Genomic DNA, 16,391 nt, shown 5'->3' on the forward strand with positions numbered 1-16,391 from the left:
CAGGAAGTTGTGCTCTATACACTTCAGGGCCCCTGGATTGCTTGCAGCCCAGCTGTGTTCCTTACCCAGCAAGTGTCCCTGTGGTTGAAATCCCCCATTGTGGTGAGGGCTTGCAAGTGTGGTGCTTCCCGTATCTGAAGCAAAAAGGCCTCAAGGTTCCCCCTGGTGCTATCTCAGCAAATGCTCACAGCAAAACCTAATGTTTTAGTAGAAAAGGCGAAGTCACTGCTATGGTCAGATGTTCCTTTCTTGAATTTATTCCTAATCCCTGCAAAGTGGAGAAATCCCTCCATCATACAGGTAGGATTAGACAAGTAAAAATCCAAATTAAAAAGTAATGTAACGTGAACATGTGAATGTGAGATTCACTCATAGTTCCTTAGTGTGGATTTAAAGTGGATGTTCTGTTTTCCAAACTATCCCTAGTTATTACCCAGAAAATCTGTTGTAGATTGCCTTTAACAGGCTGTGTTAGTTTATAGGAAGGATGCATTTTAAATACTTCTTTTGCTTACCTTTGTATCTTTTTCAGTGTGAGAAAATGTGTTACATCTGAACTGGCTTGTTCTCTTATATTGGGCTTGTTGAATTAAACCTCAGTACAGCAGCGTGCAGGTTCAACATGGCTGAGCCCAATTTTCTCTCCACAGCTGGAATCCTTTGCTTTTGTGTTTGGAATAAATTTCGTCCAGAGACTAATGGATTAGTCTGCTGGCTTCTGAGTTTCATGTATTAATAATCTGCAGAAACTTAATTGAGATAAGATGGGAGAAAAGCAGCAATAAAAATGCCAGAAATTAAATGCTTTCAGTCACTGAAAATGAAACTCTCACAGCCTTTCAGAAGTAATTCACATGTAATTGTGTCTAAAACTTGACTTTGTTTTGTAGCACAGGAAACAGTATTTTCTCAAATGGCAGAACAAATGGCTTTGGATGGTTATAATTTCTTTTCTGATTATAGGTTCAAAGAAAAATGGATATAGCGACACAATAAAACATGCAACACTGGAATAGATTTTTTTTTTGCCTCCTTTACTCAGCAGCAAGATCATCCTGCAGAGGTTTTTACCTTTTAAGTAACATACATTAGACGTATCACAAATCAATTTTTAAAGATTACTAGTGCTAGGCCATGTGAAACAATGGCTCTGGGGAACAAGAGAGCAAAATCAGACTCCTCGAAAAAATAATTCATCCATTAAAATCTGGCAAGTGTAAGGAAACCATTTGCAGTTAATGCCAGTGTCCTACAACTATGCATTGGAGTTTATATAATCTCCATCTCTGTAATGGAGATGGATGCAGATGATGTGCAAACATCTGTTGTGTTTGTGGATTTTGAAATATGTTTGTCTCTCCTTCACTTTGTGCCACTAATATAATAAAAAAGTGTAATTCATGCCAGTTGCTGGGCCAGGAAAAGAGAAGTGATGCCTCTGCACAGTAGTGTGCAGAGTGCAGTCTTACTCTCTTGACAGTACATAGTATTTTGCTAGGTTTTTTCAGCTGAAAGGGAAAAGCATCACTATTTTTGTGGCTAATGGCTGTTTTATTTAGCATAGACTGTGAAGTTGGTGAATTGCTGTTTCTGAGTCGGGAGGCAAGTAAAAGGTTCACATTTTGGAGATCAAAGTGTAAATTTGGTATAAGTGGGTGCAGTGATGCCTTCCTCAGTTTGCAGGCAGGTTCAGACTGATTTTCACTGCTCAAAGCTTTGCACACCAAGAGCCAAATAAAATAAAAATGTCGTCGGTTTTATTTGGCTACCAAAAGGCCTGTGAGCAGCAAGAGGCACCAGTGTCAGTGGGTGCTCACTCTCTTTCCCAGCAGCTCTGTTTTGAGACCAGACTTCTCTACTGCAGCATTATTGCCCTCCTTACTTCCCCAGTTTCCCTGCCAGCTCTGCGTCTGAAAGAGATCTTGAGCACAATCTCAGGCTCTAGGAAGGCACTGTAGGCCTCTCATCCAGCAGCAGTCTCCCTGGGAGCGTGAGATACTGACATGTCTTCTACTGCAGGGTCCTTCTGGAAGGAAGCCCAAAGGACAGCAGTTTAAATCCCTCCATCATGTATATGAACCAGGATTTACCTTCATTAGGAGTGCAGCACTTGCTCACCAGAAATTGCAAAGGAAGTGGTGTTGGAGTTTCTGTAGGTGTTGGTTTTTAGAAGAGACAGTCTTCATCAGGGTCCAGTTGCATTTAGATCCTCTCCCCTTCTAGTGGCTTCTTTTTAATACTCTTTTATGTAAACTTGTTGCTTTGCTTCTCTGCTAGTTTTGGTAGTGGTAGTTTTGGGAAGTATTATAGTGTTATTTTTCTGCTGAGTAGGAGAAAGAAATTGCCTTTTGTTTGGTGAATGTTCGCAGGGTGGGGGGTATGTTTGTGGAAGGTTGTTCTAAAGATGCCAGTGGTACTTCTAAGGAATTCTATCCAAACCTGTGTCATTAGATAATTCTTCAGGTTGCATTTTTACTGGCTTTATGTTTATAGGTGGTGACATTTTAATTTGGTTTTGCAGTATGTTAAGCAAGGTAGTATAAAAACCCCTCTGATCTTTGAGTTGGCATGTCTGCAAAGACTGGGAAGAATGATCTTCCCAGAATGGTTTTGCCATTTTTAACATACAATGTGTTCTAACATGCAAGGTAACAAAAATAACAAAGCAGATGTTTTAGTGCTCTTGTCTTCTTTCTTAGTGAGTTGGAGGCTTACAAATAATCAGATAATGCTAATTTACATGGGGTTTTTTCCCCAGGGTATGGTCTTCGTTGCCACCGAGCTATTATCACCATGTGCAAACTAATTGGCATTAAAGACATGTATGCCAAGGTTACTGGATCCAAAAACTTGATTAACATTACCAGAGCTTTCTTTAAAGGCTTGACCCAACAGGTAGGTGCACACTCAGTGGTTCTATCCATTCTATCTATCAGGGAACAGAAGGGGATTGATGTTGCAATAATTTGTGGTCAAACAGTTTATATCTAGGCTTTAAATTAAGTAATTTTCCAAAGAGTGAACAAAATCAGCAAGGACATAATTCCTCAGCAGTTTTATGAAGTTTTCCAGTCAGAAATAGATATATGTAACTGTCTGTTCCACAGCCAAGTGCCTGCAGGAGACATCTGAATTTCTGGACTTTCATTTGTTGTATTTTTTTTGTGACAGTTGATAAATCATGGTAGAGGAAGTTGTGGACCAGCTTTGGTTGCTGCTGCCTGTTTGTCTGTATCCTAAGTTTTCATTGCCCAAGGAGTGAATGTCACAGCTTCTATTGCTCGTATAATTAAGATCTCTCAAATAAGTCAGGGAGCTGGTGTCATTTCCTCAGCTCTAAGTGCTCATAATGGAGATGTCTCTGTCTGAGCCAGCTGCCTGTAGTCAATGGAAAAGATCCAACATGCAGCATTTCATCTGACTTCCTTTGAACACTTAGAATGAGTCACTCCTTTGGAAATTCCTGGTTATCTCATTTGTTCATAGTTTTGGTAGCTGCCAAAATTTAGCTGCTTACATTCTAAAGATAACCCTGCATAGCTCTAGTTGTCAAATCTGTCACCCTGTCCTAGCCAACTTGATCAGTTTAGCCTCAGAAGGTGAGGGGATTATGATCCTCTTTGCCTAAGGAGATAGTTACAGATCTCATAGCTTGGGTTATGAGAGGTTATGAGGTTATGAAGTTAATCAGACAGGAAGTCTGGCCTGTGTTTTCAATGCATTGTCTTTGAGAAGTCAACATGCAGCTTATTAGCAAGATGTGTCTTTTCTGGACAGATCCTTCCCAGAAGCACGTTCCTCTAGAATGACAGTGTAGTGCTAGTTAGTATATCTGCAGTCTAGCTATCTGAATTTTTGCCCATGTAGGTGAGCCTGGCAAGTCATTTAATTTATGCAGTGTTTAAACTGTTTATTAGTAAATGATTTTTTTCCCCTGCCTCATATGCCATGCAGAGTTTGACCTGAAGTAAACCAACACTGTGCATCATTGTTTTGGTTGCCTTTTCTCTCTCCTAATCCCAGGAGACTCACCAGCAGTTGGCAAACCAGAAGGGTCTGTATGTAGTGGAGTTCCGTGAGGAGCAGGGCCCTCTGCCCATCGTCGTGGCTCTGCCTGAGGGGACTGTCCGTGAGGATCCTGAGCCTGAAGATGAGGTTCCCGACACAAAGCTGGAGTGGAGCGAGGTCAAAGAAGCTCAGGGAATGAAGAAATCTCCCTGGGCAAATGTCAGAAGGACAGCATGTTAAAAGCTTCAGTCCCTCTGTCTCTTCAGCTCAGAGGTGCAACTGGGAAAGCCCAGCTCAAACAGACACGTTGTCTTGGCTTACGTTTCAGAGGAGGGCAGCAGTAGCTCTCTCATGCCATTCATATTGCTGCTGCCATTCTACCATTCAGTAACACTGTTTGCTTTCCTACAGTTCTTCTGACCACTGTTTGACTGGGAATATTCAGATGGAAACAGTTAGTGAACATGTCTTAGTCTTCAAGCATGTATTTACTTGATTCCAGAAGGTGATTTTTAGTCAAGAGCTCCCATGATTCTTCCACAAGCTCTTGGGAAACTACTGAAAGTACAAGATTGTGAAAGCAATAAAGAATCATCAGAGTGGGTTTCATGTGGGTTTGTTGGGGTCTTTTTTTTTTTTTTTCCCAAAATCTTGAAGCAAGCAGCAGTTGTGGGAATTCATGTATGCAGCCTCTTATCTCAGTCCCTGGGCTCACTCATTACGGTGGGAGAACTGGGAAATCAGAAAATATAAGCTGCATGCCTTCTGGTGGTGGGTAAGGGGGACAAGGTGATGATGGTGGGCAACAGCTAGAGTTGTGCAAACGCTATTCATGCAAGTGGGGGAGTTCCCCAAATGAAGCAGAGCCCAAATAACTGAGGACAGCCACCACCCCGCAGTCTCCTGTGGAATATTGCGGTATTTTGACTGGCTTTGGAAGTCCAGTCCAAAATGTGCAGTCCGGCCTTTCTTATGGTGTTTTCCTCTGCAACGTGTGCTTCATTTTCTACCAGTTTGGTACTGAGCACAGAAAAGTCTGGGATCCTACCCAGAACTCAGAAAGTGCTACAGCTGTCAGAGGATTAAAGGAGAAGGAGCAAGTCCGTGATACGCACCATTCTCTGACTGGAGATGGAATAATCCCCTTCAGGTAGAGGACCTCCAACTGCAGCACACACAAGTATTTACTAGAGGTTAGATTAGCTCACTGGTTGGAGGGGATCCATCACTCAAGTCACACCAGAAGATAAACAGGCTCTGCATCCACATGACAGGACACAATGCTCTACCTGGCAGCTCCATGTTTTTGTCTTGGGTATGGCAAAAGAAACAGTGGAACTAAGCCCAAACAATGTCTTCTCACAAAGTATTAGAGCAATCCAAGCTATAAAACAAGTTGGGGTTAAATTCTGTGCCTCCCAATCTGTGAGTGCTTGTCATGGCATTTCTCTGTATGCCAAAAGATGCTGCTTCTTTTGTTAGTACAGGAGAAATACCTTTAGAATCCTTCAAGACCAACCTGGGAATTTACATTTGAAGTTCTGATGTTAAAGACAATATTTTATGTTCGTTTCAGTGCAGGTTTCTAAAGACAGCAATTGTGTATATACAAACAGGCAGGGTGAATTTAAATGAGTTTTATTTCACTCTCCTAAGGAAAATTCTAATTCTAAGGATATGTCTGCTGAGCAGTTGGCTGAAGGCTTTATTCCTGTTTGCCAGCTCAATCTAAATACAATTCCAGTAGAATTGCCCAGTCTTCAGTTTGAAAACTTTCTTGTAAGCAGATTATCAAACTACTGTTAAAGAATGCATGCTCACATTTAGCTTGCACCTTGCAGCTGAGCAAAATCAAAGATTAAAAAACTGGACTAAAGGAATCGAACCTTTGCTGTATTTAGATGACCTTCAGTTTGCCTGTGTCCTTGCAGAAACAGAGAGCTGAAGGGAGTTGGCTCAGCTGCTGACCCAAAACAACCTCAGTTTGAGTAGTGAGCCTAAAGTGACTGACTGGATCAGCTCTATGTCGTTTGCTTCCTGCAGTGAGCAGATGGATCATGCCAGCATTTTCTCTCTTCTCAGAATCGGAAATCAGGTGTGTCTCAGTAGCAGGTGATTGCATCCATGTTTGGAGATGTCCTTCTGCTTCCTTGCACGCTGTTCTTACATTTCCTCACCCAGTGCGTATGGAAAAGCCCCCAGTATTCTGGCCTAAGGATGATGAAGGTGCTACAGGAGATCCTGCAAGGCCACTGCTGCACAAAAATTAGGGATGTAGGTTGATGTCAGTGTCTCCAACTATGCATAATGGGATGAGGTGGCAGCATTCAGCAGGCTCTCGTGTGATCTTGGGATCACACAAGAAAGACAAGCTGTAGGGACAGGTCCTTAGATAACAGCACCCAGCACAGAGCAAGTTGTAAAGTCCAGCTCTCCCCAGCCAACCTGGGCCTGAACACTGTTCCTTGTGCAAGCCAAACTGAGATCTCACACCACATTTTCCCAGCTCGTGAGGCACACGGGCTGTCACTTGGCACAAAGGTCCCCGTGTGTCTTTCTTGTGTAGAGGTTGGCAAACAGACATCTCCCTTGAACGCCTCTTGGTCACTCAGTAATTTCTGTTCTCACTGCTAATGCAGGAGAAACATTGTTCCCATTGGCTCTTTTCTCCGTCAGCCAAAGCACTTGGAAATGTCTGACTGATTTACAGCTGGTGTCTCCAAAAGAATCCACACAAGACTTTCAGGTCCACTTTGTGGGCTAGTAGATGTGTGCTGTAAGATAAGGAAGCAGTAGGATGAATGCCATTTACCTTTACTGAACTTATGGTTATGTAGTAACCACAAGTCTCCCTCTTTCCCCAAAGTCTGCACACTAGCTACACTTGCATCTGATCCCACGAGGGTCTTCAGGAATCCTCCGCCTTGTCTCTGCTCCCTGGAGGACATTTAGGGTTCTTCTCAGACACACAGGACAATAATTCATGTTTGAGCACTTCCCTGAATCGGAAATAAGGCATTTCCATCCCTCACAGCAAATGGGGTTTCATTGCTTGATCCTGTTGGCATAAGGGAGACCAGGGAGCAGGAGGGCCATGGTCTCAGTATAGAGACCAGAGGTGTGGAAGGAACTATAACTGAGTCAGGAGACGGAGAGGCAGGCTGAGCTGGCAGTGAATCACACTGCCACAGACCCAGTTAGAGCTTAGTTCCCTACAAAGAAGTAATCTTTTGTGGGTTTACTGTTTTCGCAAGTTTGTTCACATTAATATAGATGCTCGTATAGATGTTTTACCCAGCATACAGGCTGCTCATTGCTCTCAAATAAGGCTGACTGTAAAATAAGAAACTCCTGCATTTTCCATGGAGCTGGCCATAAGTTTCTATTAAGTTTCTTTGCTCTCAGAAAAATCAAATTATTCTTCTGCAGTTCAGGAGAAGATGGAAGTTCTACTAACTCATTGCATTGCTGGAGGGCAGGTATCCAATATACAAATATTTGGGGAGCAGTTAACATCGCGGTCAAGCCGCTTAATTAAGCAAGAGCAACCAGATTACAATCTGGGCACAGTTAATGAATAGGTCTGTAATTTGTTTTTAACAGGAACTAAGGTTTTGCCTGCCTTCAGGTAGGTAGATTGTTTTAACTAGCGTGTTCTCTGGATGCCTGCAGACCTCCTTGGCATGCTGAGGAAGCTGGAGAAGAGCAGAGGGAAACTCCAGTTACACTACCAGTTGAAACCTGGTGGTTGCTGTGGGGACACAATAGACCCACTGTTTTAACAGTGGGAATGGGACTTGTAAATGCTCGGGGGGGGAAAAAAAGGCAGATTTGTGGTTTTTTAAATGGGCTGCTCCATCTATCGACATCTGCAATGGAATCCCAGGCATGGGGAGGATGAGAATGTTGAAGATGAGATACCAGTCTGGAGAGATCTGGAAATGCCTAAGCAAATGCAGAGGGTGGGATAGAGCAGCCCCATATATTGGGCCAGGCTGGAAGCAGCTCTGTAGGCAAGGACTGCAAGTGCCTGTGGTCAGCAAACTGCAAGGGCCAGGTGTGCAAACAGCATTCCACAGAGCCAGCCATCTCGCATCCTGGGGAGCCAGGCCAATTTGGAATTGACTCCATGGAAGTATCTCCAAGGGAAAAGGCTTGTTAGCCTGCAGTGTTTATCACGCCCAATGTTGCCAGTGGAGTGACAGCAAATTCTCAGGCCAATGCTGTCCTCAGGGTGAAGGGATGTGGTGCACATGTGGTAGGTGGTCTGTAGGTCCTGGGAGATTCTCTGAGCTCTGGGCAGCATTTTTCCCTTCCAGAATCACTGAAGTGTGCCATTTTCCAGACAGCTACCTTGGGTTGCCCAGGTTCAGGGCATGGCAGTCTTCATGGCTGTATTGAGATGATAGGAAAGCTGGGCATGATGGGCAGCAGAGACTTCTTTTTTTTTCATTTTTCTTTTTTCTCTTCTTCCTGCCATGCAGGGAACGTGCATATTGCTGCAAATGAGGTTCAACTGAGCAGCCTGATGCAACAAAACCACACCTCACTGTGTCAGTGTCCTGCACTGGGGGCACAGCAGCCCTGTGCCAAACAGGGACACTCATCCACCCTGCAAGCTGCATGGGATTGAAGTTAAGAGTCACACCGGGAGGGTTTCAAAGTTTCAACACCACTTTGTTGTTCATTCTTGACCCTTCGTGATTTTGGCCCTTCTACCTGCCCAGCCCTCTCCAGGAAAAAATATGGCCCAGGTCACACTGGGGTCAAAGAGCGTCCTTCCCAATGCCATGTCCACGACCTTGTCACAGCCCTCTCCGGAGCAGCACTGAGCTGATAACACGCCCATGCCAGCAGCACACGGCTGTTTTTTTCTCCAGTGCTGGTTTTCGGCAAGGTTAGGATAATACTGTGGGGGAGGTATCTCAGCAAACTGGGTGGGGACAGAAAGAAACGGTGGAGCAGGTGAGTTAGTGCAGACTGTGGTGAACTGGTGTGTGGCAGGGAAGGGAGAAGCAAAGGCAGAAAGAATGGGGAGGAGAAATGGGAGCCCTGCCAAGACATAGGCTGTAAATGTGATGGCCACAAGGGACATGGATATGAAGGGACAGGCAACACTGCTTGTTGCAGAGGTGCTGGCAGAGCAAGCGAGGAAGACAGAGATACATGATCCCAGAGTGCAGAGTATGACTGCAAATGTCTGCCTTTGTAAACAGACCCAAGCAGAAAACATCCTTGTGTTTCAATGTTAAATTCGGGGCATTAACAGAACGAGGGCAAACCTGGCCACCAACACCCCGTCACACACCCCATGATGATGTGATGTTGAAACCAGTTTCAAAGGGTAGATGTTTAACTTCAGAACCATGTGCCATTGTCCAAAGTGGCTGCAAGTTCCCTCCCTGCTCTGAAAAGGGATTTCTTTTTCCACCTCTGTTGCAATGAGTTTGCTGTTGTCACAGTAACAGAGGCAAAACAAGTCAGGCTGGTTTGCAGCAATAAAAAACCCCAACAATTAAATGTTTTCCTTACGTTGCAATTAAAAACTTCAACCCAAACCTGTGGTCACAGGTCAAAAGTTCCCCCAGATCTGAAGCAACAGAGGTGCCTCCAAGTCAACTTTTATTTCCCTTTTGTTCTCCCGTCCTTGTTATTATCCAGGAACTTCAGACTCAAAATGGAAACATTTTTAGCCCCACAATCTGGAAAGGATAATTTGGTACATTGCTTATGAGGCACCTCTAACATGTGAAAAGATCCCTTCCTAAGTCTAAACTCCATTTAAATTAATTCATTGTCACAGTTTAACGCCAGCAACCAAGCTCCAGAGAGCCACTCGCTCATTCCCCACAGTGGGATGGAATGGGATTGGGGAGAGAATCGCCAGGGTAAAAGTTAGAAAACTCATGGATTAAGATACTGATGGTTTAGTAAGTAAAGCAAAAGCCCTGCACACAAGCAAAGCCAGACAAGGAATTCATTCACTTCCCATGGGCAGGCCATCTGGAGGGAAGCAGGGCTCCATCACACGTTATTTGAGAAGACAAATGCCACAACTCCAAATGTCCCATCTTCCCCCAGCTTTATATATGGGGCATGATGCCATATGGCATGGAATATCCCTTTGCTCAGTCCGGGTCAGCTGTCCCAGCTGTGTCCGCTCCCAGCTCCTTGTGCACCCCCAGCCTCCTCGCTGGTGGGGTGGGGTGAGAAGCATAAAAGGCCTAAACACTGTGACACTGCTCAGCAATAACAAAAACATCCCTGAACGCTGTTTCCAGCACAAATGCAAAACAGCCCTGTACTAGCCCCTGTGAAGAAAAACATCCCAGCCAAAACCAGCACACTCAAGTTAACACTCACTGAGATTAACCTGAGTTAACCTGGGCCCCTCAGGCTCCCCTTGGCAGAAAAACCCTCTCATTTGTGTCCCAAGTTTCTGCCTCCTTGTTAGGCGTTGATTGCCCTGTTACAGGGCAGTGCTCCTGAGGCTGTACAGGGCTGTGTCTCTGTGTGCAGCAAAGGGAAAAACAGCAGAAATGACTCATCTATTTTCAAAATCACAGCAAACCCATCTTTATTAGCGACATAGTGCTACTGTAAGAAAGAGTAGCCATTCACCAAAGACAAGAATTGATTGCTTATTCGAGATGTCATTCTAATCATCCATACAATTCTCCTACAGTCTACTGCACACCTTCCAAAGTTGTATTTTGTAGGGGGATCAAATACAGTGGTAATTCCTGGCATTATTTCAATTATTCAGTATTACCCAATTCCTCAAAATTCAGCAGTACCCTTCAGGGGCTGCAACAATTCATATTGCTCCCAAGGCAAGTTAAATATTGTCCCCATTTCTCATCACAAGTCAATGAAGGCATTTTCAGGAACTGCATGAAAATATTAATTTGGTACAGCAGGTTTAGGGAAAGACACAGAGTTAAATGGACAGGTAGCAATGAAAATGACAGAGTTTCATACTCATGATCCTTAGTGCTGGTTGTCCAGTTTCCCCTGATTGCAATAAAAACCCTGGAGGCATAAAGGAACAGTTCGGGGAGATTTTAGTACTTTGAATCCAACTATACTATGTTTTTTTTTTATTTTGGGCCCCATTTATCAGCATCAGACTGTACCCAGCCCAGAAGAGACTGAAGGGAAACAGACTGTGCCAGGATATACCTTTCTCTGGCAGGCTCCTTGTCTTCTTTGCCAAGATCCCACACAAAAAGCCACTCGTTTATAGTATTTACATTAAAAAACCCAAAACCCAAAGCCAGCCTGGAAACTGCAATCACTGTTCTTGAGATGACCACAGGACACACTTCCGAGGGGAGGCTCTCAGGATGATTTCCATCGCAGGAGCGAGAACACCTTGTGGATCACGTAAACCAGGGTAGCTACGAATGCAAATACCTGTGACAGAAAAACACATCAGCCAGTTGACTTCCTGTTGCATGGCAGGAGTTTCAGCACTGAGCAAACACCTCATGGTGACTCTTGCATGTTTGGACACATTAGTGCATAGTAGGACTGTGACTCGTTTAGGATTTGCACTTGAGGCCACTGCACAGTTACCTCCTGACCTTCCTTTCCCCTGCTTGCCAGGCACTCACCACAGCAGCAATGTTCTCCCTATAGATCTCTGCTGTGAACGAGCCGGCGGCAACATAAGTCGCGGAGGCTTCCAACACAGCGGCACTGAGGTAGAACAGAGATGCTGTCCCCTGGCAAATGGCATCCTAAAAAACAAGGGTCACGCCGTCATTTCCAAGGAGGGATCACATTGCAAAGGGGGGAAAAAGGGAACCCGTGCAAGCAAGCCCCAGCCTGTGATTTGGAGTGCAGTAGCAGCACTCTCCTTTGCAGGAGACAATTGTCTTCCAGGGAGGGAGAGGCCCAGAGGTTTGTTACATCCACTTACCAAGGTGACCCAGGAGCTGCTGCCCCCGTGGGCCCCACAGAAGTAGAGGCACATGAGGGTAGTGGACATGACGAAGCAGAACACAGAGACAAACATCACCCAGCCTTGCAGCATGGGTATTGGGACCTTTGAGGATGCCACCAGGATCCAGACAAGGCCTCCAAAGATCTGCAAGTGAAAGTGGGAGATAGGATGAGCATGGGATAAAGTGACTGATCCAGAGCAGAGAGTGCCATGCATGCCTCTGGCACTAGCACTGCACATGGCAATAGTTCTTCCTAGCCTCCACTTGAAACTGGATATTTATCTGGGAGCACCTGCCACTGATCTTGACCCAAAAAAAATCCTCTCTGTAGCCCTGCCTCCTGGTGTCACTGCCATTCACATCCTCCCTACATCAGTGTGCTCAGAGGGCTGGTTCAGACACTTCTGAAGGCTGGTTTTGATGAACAGGGAGGCTGATTTCAGAAAGGCATGTTTGCTTCACACCCAGTGTGTCAGATCCCTGACAGGAGCAGTGTCAAGCCCAGTTCATCTGCACAAACAGCACAGACATGTGGTCCTCACAAAGGCCACAGAGAAGAGACAACATGTTTGAGAGGTAATATGGCCAGTTTTAAGCTCTGAGATAGGGGAAATAAGCTTGAGGCTCACAGCTCCTTCTGGAAAGGAGAGCTTGTATTGCTGCTCCAGCTGTTTGGGTCATCCTTCGTTGGCTACACCAGAGGTACCAACTGCTGGTGTGGGAGCAGGTGGGGCCCCAGCCTTCTAAGCCAGCCTTGGGAGTTTGCCATGGGTTTTCTGGTGAGGTGGGGAACACAAAGACAGCAGGGTCTAGGCTCCATCCTTTCTCCACCAGCAGACTCCTACACAAGAGGATGAGAGCATGATGTTCAATGTTGTGGAATGTCTGGACTGCAAGTGGTGCCTTTGCACTAAAATGCTCTCAGTAGCTTTTCTGTGCTACAGATCAGGCGAGTTGTTCCTTGAACCTCTGCAAAGTTGAGTCTGTGATGAGGAGCTCCTCAGCTGAACCCACAGTGTGCTGCTGTGGGGACCTCTCCCTCATCACCAGCTGTCTTGGATTTGCAGGCAAATCTTCAGAGGTAGGAGAGCCTTGCTGACTCCATTCTGACTGCCAGTGTGTCCCAGGCCAGCCTTTGTCAGCATCCAAATGCCAACTCATACTAACTGTGGCATTTCTATTTCCTTGGAGACATTTTGCAAGTGGAAAGAAAGTTTCTGATTTATTATGCCCAGAAAATGTCACATCATTTGTGTCACTCCACATTTGTAGGAAGGTTCCATTATGCAAATTGATACATTAAATCCATTATATGACTGAGACGTTGCAAACAGCTGAGTGAAAATAGGTCTTCCAAAGTGCTGATGGTTTGGTGCTTCTTGTAACAACCAAAGACTGACACTTGAACACTAATACAGTCCCTTTAATAACTCATGTGGTGACATAATGAGTCTACTGTAGCTAAAGATCCTGGGGAAAACCTTATATTTGCTCCGTTAAAATCAAACACAAATTGGGTGAGATAGGAAGTTCGGGGAAGAAGTATCACTTATCACTTCCTACCACTCACCATCTCTCCTTTGTGCAGGATGTGCTTACTCACTCAGGCAAGTATGTTTGACATGGTTTGATTATTGACGTTGGTTTTATGGTGCTGCTGTTCGGCAGACTCGTAAAAATGAGGGAAGCATTGAGAGGCTTTCAGTAATAACCCACAGCAGGTTGGGGACAGCAGTCTAAGAAAAAACTTGTCTTTCGAAAAGCCTTTTACCAAGAAAACATATCTGTTTTCAGCTTGTTTCAGCTTTTCCGCATAGGTCTGGCTATCCATTTATGCCAAAAATTCTTCAAATAAAGTAGATTACAAGAAGTAAACTGAGCCTCACAGAATAAAAATGGTAGTTCTTAATCAGCACATGCAGATGTGGCAATCATCTGAGCTGCAGGCAGGATCTTCTGGAAATTTCACAACTGTCTTAGCATTTGAAATGTCAATTTTTTTATTTTTCTTTTGTTTTGTTTCATAATTACCATATTAACTCATTGTAGGCAACCTCAGGTTCCACTAAGGAATGAGAAACTCTTTATCCTTTTGTGATTCAAGGCAGCCACCTCCTTTGTACACAGCAGAGCTCATACAGCTGCATAGCATAGAGTTATACACATCTTGGAGATGGAGAAATCCAGTTATGCAGCATTCCTCCTTCCTGGGTGGTTCCTGAGCCTTCAGGATGCACATTTCCAGATCTTACCCAAACCAAAGGATAGGGTGCTTATTTAAGCAAGCTGCCTTGCCAGATCCCCTGGAGTCAGGGATTACAAACAAACAGTTCAAGGGGAATAAGCACGCTGAGACCAACAGCAAGCCCAGCATCAGGACTAACGCAGCTCAGTGGCAGGGCTGGGTGGCAAGTGTCCACCCAGCCAAAACATCCACAGGGACTTAAAACCCTCCCTCAACCTTCCCTACCGGAAACCTGGACCTTGATCTCAGAGCCCAGGCACAGAGACCAAGTCTCCAGAGCATAACTGGAGGAGCTGAAGCAAAGCCTTTCTCTACATCCTCTTTGCTGGATTGCTATAACTGGGAGAATGAAGTAAATGCTGTAAATCCCAGGAGTGTGGACCCAGTTGTGTGACAGGAAAGAATTTGGTCCCAGATAGGAAAACTGAAGTTTTTAGCATTAAATCATCTGAAGCCAAAGCCTTCAGTGCTGGATGAGAGTGCTCAGGCTTTGGAAAAAGCCTCTCAAACTCTCGTGAGAAGAGCAGGTTTCATGACTGGGGCAGAGGACAAAGGAAAAAGGTTATCCTTGAAGATTTCTTTTAGTCACTGGTCACAGCAACTGCTTTTAATCACTTGCGCCAAATCCATTAAGATTATAATCTCCTGCTCAATGAATTTACAATATGGAAAGAAGTTACAAGGTGTTTGCTCACCCTTGGCCCACCCACACACCCAGGCCCAGCACTCTGCACCTCCATCTCAGGAATGTTGCAGCTGAGCAGGACACCTTCAGTAGACCAGGCTCTTTGCTGCTGCAAACAATTGCCTCAACTAGCCTTAATTCCCTGCTTTAAGCAAGCGGTTTATCCTTTGTCTGTATTATCTGCTAAAATCATCTTCTAATTAAATAACTGGCTCAATTTGTCAACCTAGTTTAAACAAACCAACAACCTCCTCAACTTTTTTTAGGGGGGAAATTACAAAAGGCTTTCAGATGCATCAGAAAAACCCCCTTGCAGTCTAAAGGAGAGCTTCAGAACCCTGCCTCAGGCCTTGTAGCTTTCTGTGGGGGGTTAACTAGACGTCAGGGGCTGGTGCTGGTCCCGAGCCCAACATGCTGTGGGTCAAGTCTAATCCCTCAGACACCTGCAGCACGACATGTGCTGGGTGCCCCACGAGCAGCAACTGCCCTCCCCCAGAGAAAAGTCAGCACTCACGATTTCAGGAATGAAGAGCACATCTGGGAAAGTCGTCAGGACAGCCAGGCCACTGGGCAAAGAGCTGGTGGAAGTTGCTGAGGACATTGCAAGCCTCTCCCACGGTGACTGTCAGCCACTCTGTCCAAATGCTAAATGCAGCCTCCTCGCCTCTCTCTCTATCCCTCTCTCTTCCTCCTTTTCTACCCGTCTTCCTGCTCTCTCCTCTTTTCTTCCTGCTGACAGATGAAGACGGCTGTGAGTGGCACAGGTGTGGCCAAACCCTGTGACCTTGGCTGACAGGAGTCACATGGCAGGTTTTCAGGAGATGGGGGCAGCCCTGAGGCATTTGGAGCAGAGTCCTCTCTGCACAAGTTGAACATGCAAGGCAAGTCCCTGGGCGGTGGTGAGTGGCACTGGCTGACATCTGAGGGCAATGGGAAAGATTTGTACCCATGCGCCTGGACAGCCTCTTGTCCCCTTTTGTGTGCACAGTAAGTCACCTTGTCCCTCGTGCATACAAGCTGACCACAGCAGCAGCCACAAGGACATGGCAGCTACAGGAAACACTGGGGCCAAGAAGTGTCTCACAGGTGGAGATGCATCGCAAGACAAGGACAACCAAACTGCAGGGTGAGCCACTTCCACTGCCTCAGGAGGAGATTGGATATGCCAAGGTAACACAAATGGCCTAAAGTAATGAGACTTCACAAGGCTTTTTTTTTTTTCTTCTTTTTAGTCTGTGGTCCATGGGAGCAAGTCATTCCTCTTCTCCTTAATATGGAACGTTTACTCCAGAAACTAAGGCCAAAACCATGAAACATCAGGAAAAGAAAGGGAGCAGTGTAGCAGTGCATGTCGCTGCGGACCAGTGACCCCTGGAAGAGGTGCCCATTTCAGCCAGGCCCAGTATATGGCACTTGCCCTTTCACGGCTCCTTCCATGCAAAAGCCTTTGGTGCAGAGTCCAGAACAGGAGGTAGGACTGCCTTGTTTCCAACCCCACACTCCT

The 16,391-nt window shown here is 45.4% G+C and overlaps 2 protein-coding genes across 2 annotated transcripts in view; one reads left to right on the forward strand and one right to left on the reverse strand.

The window, feature by feature from the left end:
* Positions 1-4,619, forward strand: part of MRPS5 (mitochondrial ribosomal protein S5) — a 43,437-nt gene extending 38,818 nt beyond the window's left edge. Inside the window, exons 10-11 of the mRNA XM_051793116.1 lie at positions 2,759-2,895; positions 4,024-4,619. Of these exons, the coding sequence (XP_051649076.1) occupies positions 2,759-2,895; positions 4,024-4,248 (362 nt within the window). The 3' untranslated portion in view covers positions 4,249-4,619. The remainder of the gene's footprint in view (positions 1-2,758; positions 2,896-4,023) is intronic.
* A 5,924-nt stretch (positions 4,620-10,543) lies between these two features.
* On the reverse strand, positions 10,544-15,852 carry MAL (mal, T cell differentiation protein). The gene is made up of 4 exons (XM_051793118.1): positions 15,402-15,852; positions 11,933-12,100; positions 11,625-11,750; positions 10,544-11,424 (listed from the first exon to the last, which is right to left on the reverse strand). Exons 1-4 carry the CDS (start codon positions 15,486-15,488, stop codon positions 11,350-11,352), a joined length of 456 nt encoding a protein of 151 aa, XP_051649078.1. The 5' UTR covers positions 15,489-15,852; the 3' UTR covers positions 10,544-11,349.
* Between the last annotated feature and the right edge of the window lie 539 nt (positions 15,853-16,391).

The sequence above is a fragment of the Manacus candei genome, unplaced genomic scaffold, assembly GCF_025592945.1.
Source record: "Manacus candei isolate 608988 ecotype Guabito, Panama unplaced genomic scaffold, ASM2559294v1 h1tg000035l, whole genome shotgun sequence".
Lineage (NCBI taxonomy): Eukaryota > Metazoa > Chordata > Aves > Passeriformes > Pipridae > Manacus > Manacus candei.

Excerpts from the sequence above, each read along its gene's own strand:
- MAL (XM_051793118.1), bottom strand. The coding sequence starts at position 15,488 with ATGTCCTCAGCAACTTCCACCAGCTCTTTGCCCAGTGGCCTGGCTGTC. Across the intron at positions 12,101-15,401 it reads TGCTCTTCATTCCTGAAATC|ATCTTTGGAGGCCTTGTCTG; the intron begins GTGAGTGCTGAC and ends TTTCACTTGCAG. Across the intron at positions 11,751-11,932 it reads GCAGCTCCTGGGTCACCTTG|GATGCCATTTGCCAGGGGAC; the intron begins GTAAGTGGATGT and ends CTTGTTTTTTAG.